At 36.8% G+C, this 10,793-nt stretch overlaps 1 protein-coding gene across 1 annotated transcript; it reads right to left on the bottom strand.

Moving 5' to 3' along the window:
• Nucleotides 1–3,403: 3,403 nt before the first annotated feature.
• Nucleotides 3,404–9,249, bottom strand: LOC132129626 (potassium voltage-gated channel subfamily A member 10-like). The gene is made up of 2 exons (XM_059541265.1): nucleotides 8,993–9,249; nucleotides 3,404–5,815 (listed from the first exon to the last, which is right to left on the bottom strand). Exon 2 carries the CDS (start codon nucleotides 5,676–5,678, stop codon nucleotides 3,969–3,971), a length of 1,710 nt encoding a protein of 569 aa, XP_059397248.1. The 5' UTR covers nucleotides 5,679–5,815; nucleotides 8,993–9,249; the 3' UTR covers nucleotides 3,404–3,968.
• Nucleotides 9,250–10,793: the final 1,544 nt, after the last annotated feature.

Here is a 10,793-nt window from a genome sequence, read left to right as displayed (position 1 = left end):
TGGCTAATGCGTTTAACAGACCAGAAATAGAAGATCCTCCAATAACCAACATGTCTGGTGTTTGGGTGCACTTTGGATTCCCTGTAAGCTATAATGGTGATGATAGAATGAATGGTAAATAGTAAGGTCTCATATCCGCGGCTATAACGTAAATGTAGCCTACCAATCGCCGTGGTGATGTCTTTTGCCCTGTTTGAATCCGTTGGAAATGTCTCTCTAAATGCTGCGGGGATAATTTGTTGCGTGTATGTTTCTCCTTTTTTTCGTCTTTTCCCAGATACTGACACACTAAGGTGATGTCGGCGTAAATGAGTTGACATGTTTCAAGTATTCCCGCTGGTGTTTTTTTTTTTTTTGTATTCCCGCTGATGTACCCTAGATGCGACATATCGTTGTTGTTTTTTTATCCACCACTCTCTTGCCATCACCATTACAGCTTGCAGGGAATCCAAAGTGCACCCAAACACCAGACCTGTTGGTTATTAGAGGATCTTCTATTTCTGGTCTGTTAAACGCTTTGGCCATTTTGCAACGAGCCTTCAGCGTGTATTACTGAGTGAGCGAGCGCCTGACTGAGTAGCCTAACATAACATAACATAATAGTGTTTTTTTCTTCTTCGGGGGTGTCAGAAGCGTTGCCTGTTACGTCGTTTGGGTTATTGGGCTACCTTGTTGAACGCATATCATTATATTTCACAATTTTTATTTTATTTTCCAAATATAATTAATTAGTCCAACGAACCGTTCGGTCCATAATGCGTACCGCGTACCGAACTGAAAGCCTCGTACCGAACGGTTCAATACAAATACGCGTATCGTTACACCCCTAATATATATATATATATATATATATATATATATATATATATATATATGTATATAATATACGACAAATATATATGATATAATATATTTGTATATATATATATATATATATATATATATATATATATAAGATGTCATGTACGACGTCATGTCCCTTTTTTTTTTTCTTTTTTTTTAGGTAATGTGTAAATCCATAGTCATTTGTGATAATACACTCCAATAAGATAATGGCAATATCTTTTAACTGAACTACTTTTCAAATTATTTATTTGAATAAGGTTCTGTATATTGCAGTTCATATTCAGGACAGTCAGGTCAAACACTGCAACGATTACACAATGCATCATTTTAATACAGTTATTACCATATTAAATGGCTTTATTGTCACTTATTTACAGTCATACATTTACAACCAAATATGATCAGTTGTCAGGCTAAGCATATGATTTTCAAGTTCCTGAAGATTCCTTATAAATATTTTGAAGGCTTTGAATATTCTCATTAGATTAATTATATAATAAAAGGATTTGTTCAAATGTACAGTTCGTTCTCTAGCACAACCGTTCAGTTAGAAGAACCATCAATATAGAGGCAAAATGTGCAAATAAATGTCAGATTAGCAATGAAACACTACTTCTTCAAACAGAAATGACATAACTTCAGGTTAATACAGTATAAAACAGCAGCAGTTATAACATCAAAAACAATGAAAATATGTGTTCATATCCAGTATGTCTTGGGGAACAAGATTCACAAGATTTAGCAAAACTATTTATATAATACAGTGAGACCTTGGCTCATAGCTCCCTGATTCTCTCTCCAACAAAATGTTTAGCAAAATGATCAAAAATGTTTCAGGACATTTTTCTCAAAGAAATGTGTTCATTTCTCTAAGTTTCTTTAGGTAACTGTTGAATCTGAGAAAGAGAACAAGACTTGGAAGTCTTGTTAGATCTATGAATATATATTTAATTCAAATCAAATCAAGGCAACATTCACCATAAATACAAGGAAATTTCACTCAGTATAAAACCTGAATGACAGCATGCCTGCAACAGGTTCAACCCATCTCAGTCAAAGGCACTGTTAAGCTCACAGAAATGAATTTGGACAGTAAGTGGAAAACTCCTGCATTTCTCCTCTTCATTGGCTGAGCTTCTTCCTCTAAAGTGCCTCAACAAACCATTATCATTTCAAGTGCCAAATGATACATTTATGAAATACACTACTTAATTTGGAATTATATTAGAAAAATATACAGAGACAATGGTATTAAAGAAAATGTTAAAAGTGTCATTTTGCAGGTTACCCAAAATTGTAGTTTGCTGGTGGAAGCATTAAGCCACCCGAACACACTTGATAACAGTGCAGTTGTCATTTAATTTTTAGAGTGATTCTGTAATATTTAATCACACATAGTGGATTGGGTGTTGTAGGTTTATGAGATTATGAGATGGTTTAGTTTGAATTATTATTTAATAAAAGGATTATACAACACAGATGGATATCTAACATGAAATTTAAATTGTGTTACTTATGTACAATTTCAGAGAAACTGTAATCACATTCATATCATTCAAGTTAGGTAGTGTTTATAATAATCTGTTCCCAAGAACACCCACAAATTCTAGCAAATTCTAGCACTAAAAATGAAACATTATTGTCTGACTCTCACAAAACCTATGAAGAGCATTCATTTAATAATCTTGGAAGTTCTTGTTGTAAAGCATTTAAAGTGCCCCTAATATGCCATTTTGAATATTGTCTTTCATTGAATCCCACTTCTATGATGGCTAGACGTCACATGGTAACACATTTGCCCACATATGTTCTACGATGGACGGCTGCGAACAACTTGACCCCCCCCCCCCCAAACACTATATTGTTCGACATCACATCGAGAAGACGCTGTAAAAAGTAAATTATAATGCCTTAAGAATATCCTTATAATGTATTATAAATACGGGCTTCATAGAAAGTGTTACCACGTAAATTGGTTTTATTTTCACTGCAGAATTATGAGGCTGCTATGAATCAGTGGTAACAATCCTAGTCTTTTTTGTGTTCCCGTCATTTTATTGGCGACTGCTTCTCTAACCGCAGAGAGTTCAAAGCGGGATTCACAAAACACTTGCTCTTGAAAGATGGATCGATCGAGTGCCTGGTTTATTTGGACCAGATTGCTCCACTGAATCACAATGTGTAAGAATGATAAATAATAGATGTTTATATTTTCTATTGATTGATTCTTAATTCTTTATAAAAGAGGCATATAATGCTCAACTAATGCAGAAACATAATACTACCTGTCATACTTCATGGCAGCAGAGGTTTTCACATTCGCTTGGAATTCTGATACAGTTCCCACACGTGCACCAAAATAAATTATAACAATGACGCTGAAATCATGTCTTATAACTTTCACAAACTAAGTTGACACTTAACACTGAGAAACATCCTGTTCCAGTTCTGCTGGCGAATCAGTGCCTGGTTGATCGACTAGATGTTTCATTTTCGGACTCAGGCTTGAATTTATAAGGTAATATATAATCTATAATCTATAATCTAAATTTATAATCTAAACCATCTTTTCTCTCCATACATTCTCTATGGAGCTGTTATTCAGTTATGTCAATGGGCATTTTGTTTCTGACACACACTGTATGAGGTAGACCAATAACAAAATCAGAGCAGAGTAGGCCCAGAAAAGAGGGGTTTAGAGAAACTGAATCTTTGAACTGATTCATATGAATCGTTTACGAATCGTTGATAAATGCGGTGAAATTAAATGTATATTATGTGAAAATGAATGTGTTGCATGCATATTAACCTGAAGTAGGAGACTCCCAAAACAATATTAGGAATTTTAAAAATGGCACAATCGGGGCACTTTAAATAATAACGATATATAAAATACTACATTAATGGGAATTTGATCACCATTGAGAATAATAACAGTTACAAAACAATTAAGGTAAAACATCCAGATGCATTACTGAGAAATGGAATGATACTGTGTTTATTTGTTATGATAAAACTAGCAGTGATAATAAAGAGTATTTCCTTTATGCAAAATATAATCTCTTGATTTTGTTGTGAAATATGAGATTTACACTCATGAAAATGAAGTTTCAATATGGGTTTTAAAACTTTGATTTATCAGTCTGCCAGCTCCCATTTGTCTTGTTCAGAGAAGAACTGCTTCCATGTTTTATATGGTTCCCTGACTTTATAGATTGATCGACTGTCTCAGGTATGGGCTGCTTTTCCTCCTGGTCTCTCTCTCTATGGTAAAAGTAGTTGAAATTGGAGACTATTACAGGCACAGGCAGGGCGATGGTCAATACCCCAGCAATGGCACATAGAGTGCCCACAATCTTACCGCCTAGTGTAATAGGACACATGTCTCCATATCCCACAGTGGTCATAGTAACTACAGCCCACCAGAATCCATCAGGGATGCTAACAAATTGGGTGTTGGGATCATCCACCTCAGCAAAATAGATGGCGCTGGAGAAGAGGATGACTCCAATGAAGAGAAAGAAGATGAGCAAGCCAAGTTCCCTCATGCTAGCCTTGAGCGTCTGGCCCAGGATCTGCAGCCCTTTGGAGTGTCTGGAAAGCTTAAAGATCCTGAAGACTCGCACCAGTCTAATGATACGCAGGATGGCCAGGGACATGTTCTGCCCCGTGTCTGACTTTTTGGTGGTGGTCACAATCTCAGTTATCAAAGTGACGAAATAGGGAACAATGGAGACTATGTCAATCATGTTCATGATGTTGTTAAAAAAATCCCGCTTGCTTGGGCAAACCAGGAAACGCACACAGAACTCGAAGAAGAACCAGACAATGCATGCAGTCTCAAGAATGAAGAAGGGGTCAGAGAAGGTGCTGGTGATGGTTTTGGGAGAGGCACTTGGAGGAGGAGCACCTGAAGGATGCGTCTTGTTGAAGGAAACACCCGCTTTCGGAAAAAGCTCCAGGTCCTCACGAAATTCTGGGAGAGTCTCCATGCAGAATATAACAATGGAGATGACGATGACGAAGATGGAAACAAGCGCGACCCCTCGGGCTGCGTTGGAGCTCTCGGGATACTCAAAGAGCAGCCAGAACTGCCTGTAAAACTCATTGGATGGCAGTGAGATCTCCACGTCTTTGATAAAGCCTTCCTCCTCGCGGAACTGGTCCATGGCTTCCTGTCCTAACTCATAGAAGGTAATCTCATCCGCAAAGACATCTAAAGGTACGTTCGAGGGACGGCGGACCTTCCCCCCTGACTGATAGTAGTACAGGATCCCATCAAAGCTCGGGCGATTGCGATCAAAGAAATACTCGTTTCTCATGGGGTCAAAATAGCCCATTCTTTTCATTGGGCTGCCCAGAAGGGTGTCTGGAAACTGGTCGAGGGTCCTCAGACGGGTTTCGAAGCGAAGACCGGCAATGTTTATGATGACCTTCTGATCACCTTCATCAAGAGGTTGCTTATCAATAAACAAGTCCTCGTATTCTTTGGCCATTTTACTGAAGATTGTCTCACTTTGTGATCCTTCACTGTTCACAAGTAACTTCCAGTTGGAAATCAGACTAGCACAGCTGGCACGACCTTTCCTCGTGTGAGGGGGTAGGATAGGTGATTGCGGTTTTTCCAGATTTTGTGGGGTCTTTTCTTTATATGGCAACACTTTTGCAGAATTGCAGTAGGTGCTGCCAGGTCCAAACTCTGGCATTTCTACCATCAAAGCCATCATCTCATTGGGGTAGTCTGGATCATTGAAATTGTCCACACCGTTAGTATTCTCCATACCCTCAAAGTCAACTAGTGCCACCTCGATCCTTCCAGCCTGGACCGTCATGTGCCTCCAGATATCAGACAACCACCAAATTCAACCTTCACCAGAACAAACCCACTGGATCAATATTTCAAATGCTCTTCGGCATTCGATTTTAAAGTTGAGGTCAACACAATGAATAAGAATCCAAGGTGCGTGACCTGCAAAACAAAGAAGAGTTAGAATTTATTTTTGACCAATAAAACTGGTGATTGTAAATGGTAAGTAAATGTAAATGGTAAATGGTGTTGACAAGCACATTGTTTCTTGGTTTCTCATCTGGGTGAAGCACTAAGGAAAACAGCTGGCAAAGGTGACATATTTTAGTAGGTGTCAGCATCACAATAATTCCAAACATGTCAGTTGTCACTGGGCTATTAATGTTTTTTGCTATGAATCACTTTTACAATTCAAATGTCCGAGTGATGGCAATAAGTATTAAACGTCCTCTTTCAGACTGACACATTATCTGTTAATAAGTGTTCCTGTAGCTCAATTGGTAGAGCATTGCGTTTTAGTTGCAAGGTTGGGGGTTTGATTCCCCTGGAACACATGATAGGTAAAAATTGATAGTCTGAATGCACTGTAAGTCGCTTTGGATAAAAGCGTCTGCTAAATGCATAAATTAAATTTTAATTTAATTTAATTTTAATTTAATTTAATTACAATTCAATATATTCTAATTGAATATTAAATCATGCATGTGAATCTCACACATATACCCCCCCCCCCCCCCTCTTTTAATAGTTAGTAAGGTAGTTGTTAAGTTTAGGTATGTTGTAGGATTAAGGGATCTAAAACTAGATCTAGTTAATAGTGAGAATTGGTCCCTAAAATACAGTTTTATCGAGGGCTTTATTATCATGAAAGTTTCTGTCTGAAAATTAAAGGAAGCAGGGAATTACAATGTCCTAAACAGGTTTTATGTAGCATATTATTATTATCATTATTATTATTCTATTCTTTTGATTCTAGGGTAAAATGTGACCTGGACAACCATTCACATGAACACTCAACTGCTTTAACATTTCCCCTCGTTGTCAGAAACTCAAGTTTCGTACATGTTAACAGACATTTGGATGGGTTCCCTGCTGTTCTTAACGTGACACGGACGTTTCCAGTATCTATGGTGACACACCTCTGACATAACAGTCGGCTGGACATCACCTCAGCTAAAGTGTTACCCCTGTCAAACACTTGACACCAGAGTCCTGGCCTGTGAGGCAGTGTGGGAGAACAAGGGAGCCACTGAAAGAGAAGTCGAGAGATAGTAGCAGAGGGAAGGAAGCAGAGAGAGAGAAAGAGAAACTGCTGGCCCAGTAAAGGCCAAGACAGTGGGGAAAACAATCAGCCCTCATCTAATTCACTTACTATTCTTCTGACCTGCACTGGGTTCAGAGGAAATGTCGCAGTGCCGTCAGCCAAGCTGTACTACAAGTCATTAGCAACAGCACTCTGTAGAGCCAAAAAGTATTTTCCCCCCGGTTTTAAGCCTGAAAACCTAAACCATTTTAATGAAATTTCAAATAAATACAAACCACAATATCAGCCAATTAAAATTCTTATTAGTGATGCCTAGACTATTATTATTATTATTGCACAAATTAACTTTAATATCTTTTCAAAACCCCTTAGCCTAAATGTTAACATTCAGTGCATAACTCGTCCCACACATTTGTATTACAGATGTGAACACTATTGTGAACTATTGTGCTTGTAAATTTCTACACCAAGTGACTTTTGGGTCCACAATTCCATAGACAACATTGAGAGAATCGAAGGTCAATCTAGAGACCAGAATATCAGGGATGAGCTCAGAAACTGGGTCATGGGTTCGAGTCTGGGTACCGGCAGGGGTTGTAGGTGGGGGAGTGGATGTATAGTGCTTTCTTTCACCGTCAGTACCACGACTGAGGGGAGAATCTTGAGCAAGGCACCGGATGTCGCAGCAAAAATACTTAGCTACACATCACATCAATAAATCGTATCGAATCGAACCCTAGACATATACTTAAAACTGCTTTAAACACATTAGTTCCACAAAGCAATGTGCTAAAATAATTTAAATAATAATAATAATAACAGATTAAACAATAATAACAGATTAAACTGTATTTCCTGCTTGTACAGATATTAGATATTTCTAAATGTGCTATATTTTCAGGCTAAATCTCAAATAGGAGTCTGGCTCAGTGGTTGAGAGGCATGGACAGATGTTTAATTAAAGATGCCATAAATGAGTCATCCTGCTCAGCTGCCACTGACCAGAAAACAGAGAACATGTGCGTCACCGAGAGAGAGAGAGAGAGAGAGAGAGAGACTGTCATTATACAAGGGAAACAAATTACAACACTGAGTAAAGAACTGATATATATATATATATATATATATATATATATATATATATATATATATATATATATATATATATATATATATATATATATATATATATATATATATATATATATATATATATCAATGTAAAATCTTCCTCGGTTTACAAATATAGATCTTTGGAAAATGTTTAATTTTAGTTCTTCAGACTAGAAATGCTCTTCTTTAAAACACCAGCACGTGGATGGTCATATTAAAGAAATGGGAATGTAAATGCTTCTTTTAAGACACCAGGCTGTAAAATGGTTTCAGCTCTAGCTAGATTTTCTTTCTTGAGTTTTATGTGTCCGTTTAAACCATGGACAAATAATCTGTTTGTTTTGCTCATGATCAGACTTTCAATTTAGCCTACCAGAAAAGCATTCAGGCCACTAATTAAGGTAACACTTTATCTTGACCATCCACTTTATACGTGATGTTCATAATTAGTTTTGCAGCTGCATGTCAACTAGCAGTCATTACAGTATTAGTAGACTGCCTGCTAAATATCTGATGACACTTTATTTTTATGAGCCACTGAAAGAGATTCTGCTCATTATAATTACCTTTGCATTTGCACATCAATTTATTCTACTAACCCTAACCCTACTCTAACAGTTTGCTAATACTCTAATAAGAGTTAGTTGACGTAATTGCAAAGAAACGTATAGATATGTCTAAAGCAGACTATCAAAATTAATTGCAACCCTAAATAAATCTAAACACAGTAGTCTGACAAATTAATAGTGCTCACTTCAACACTTATCTTAGATGCATAATTTATGCTTATACAACATTGAAATTACAGATAATTCAGCACATAACTATTCTAATAAACATTTATGTCACTTCCTCACAAAACACACAACAGGCTATTTCCTAATACTCATTTATTTAACTGAACGCATGCTCACGCGCACACACACACACACACACACACACACAGAGAGATACAGGCCTACCTCTCGTGAGAGAGAGGTCTCCTGTCGGCTGTTGTTTCTGCCTGTTGCTTGTTCCACATTTGGGTTCAGACTGGCTTAGTCTTTTAAAGTCAGCATTGGGTAACCTTATGCTGGTGAGAAACTAGAGCTGACTCTACGCAAACAACTACGTACACACACACGCAAGCACACACACACACACACACTCAAACATTTGTGTGCATACACATTCAGACACATACAAAGAACTACAAAAATAATCACAAATACAAGATACAGATGACTTATAACCTCAGTCAAGAGTAAAACAGTCTGATTTTAAAGTTATTAAAGTTTAATAGAGGTCCATATAAGCAGTGCTGTAACCAATCTCCCCTCAGCGGCTCACCTTCTAACCTTTAATTGGGAGAGACGTCTCATCGCCCATGTAAAACAGCGGTCATATGATAGATTTTATATTCATCGCGACATGTCGACAAGCCCAACTGGTGGCAGTCCAGACACATTTGCTGAGCGTAGATCTACCAAGCCTGAATATATATATATATATATATATATATATATATATATATATATATATATATATATATATATATCTGACTAGTGCCTTACCTCATCCAGAGTCAATACACACCATTGCGATCGATTACATACCACATCAATCCTGAGAGCGCTTATTTACAGATCACTACACCTCATCAGCTCAGCGATTCATCCTCCACACAGATATATCCACTCCATTATCAACATGCAGTTAACGGTCAATGAAATGACAGGAGAATACTGGCTATCTATCTCAGAATACACTAGCAAAAATGCGCTCTTTAAAGGGCCTAGGCATTCAAGTTACATACTACAGTGCCTATTTTACATTCAGACATATTCATGAGTATAACCCTGCTGTAACTATCCATGTCTGGTCTGTTCTTGTTAAGAGAGATTAATTATACACTGACCTGCGTGGCCATAATGTGACATGATTAATGACTTGTGGGCTGCAGTCCAAACACAGCATGCTCTCATCAATTTCTCTCTGTCTGGCCATTGAAGCAAACATTGTATTCTGTTACACTTTTAAAACCGACTCAGTTAAAATGCAGCGTCAAAGAAGGCCCATCTCCATGTGACAGGCTGTTAAACAGGTGCACTTTTCTGTGTAATGAATTTTAAACCACAAAGCTTAAACATTTCAACTGCATATCACAAGCAGAATGTTTCCATAACAAGCATGCCTACAATTCCTTAATCTCTGTCACTCAACATTTAATTAATTTGAAAGTCAAAAGCCATTTTATAGGGTAAGCATTTAAAGAAAATCCTAGAGAATGGCATTTGTCCTTTGAACAGATTTGGCTTTGTTATTAATAGATAGAAGCCTTAAGTGGGAAATCCACAAAGTGATTATAATCATTCCATGAAGTAAGATGCAGTTTAACAGCATAGTGTTAAAAAATCATCAATTTTGTAATATATATATATATATATATATATATATATATATATATATATATATTTAAATGGACAGTACTGTGTGACAGAAAAAGAGATAAATGAATAAATATATACACATATATATATAGAATAAATTAATAATAAATAAAATACATAAATTATACTTTCTAAATGTACACTGAACAAAATTATAAATGCAACATTTTTGTTTTTGTCCCCATTTTCATGAGCTGAACTCAAAAATCTAAGACTTTTTCTATGTACACAAAAGGCCTATTTCTCTCAAATATTGTTCACAAATCTGTCTATATCCCTATTCAGACGGTAATTGTTTCTCAGGGGGACGCAAGTTATTTTCACCATTTACAGG

Source organism: Carassius carassius, chromosome 46 (genome assembly GCF_963082965.1).
Source record: "Carassius carassius chromosome 46, fCarCar2.1, whole genome shotgun sequence".
Taxonomy (NCBI): Eukaryota; Metazoa; Chordata; class Actinopteri; order Cypriniformes; family Cyprinidae; genus Carassius; species Carassius carassius.
The sequence above is the reverse complement of the archived record's forward strand: the minus strand, read 5'-3'. Positions and strand labels throughout refer to the sequence as shown.

Bases quoted from the DNA above. Each gene is read 5' to 3' on its own strand.
- LOC132129626 (XM_059541265.1), bottom strand. From the start codon at position 5,678: ATGACGGTCCAGGCTGGAAGGATCGAGGTGGCACTAGTTGACTTTGAG.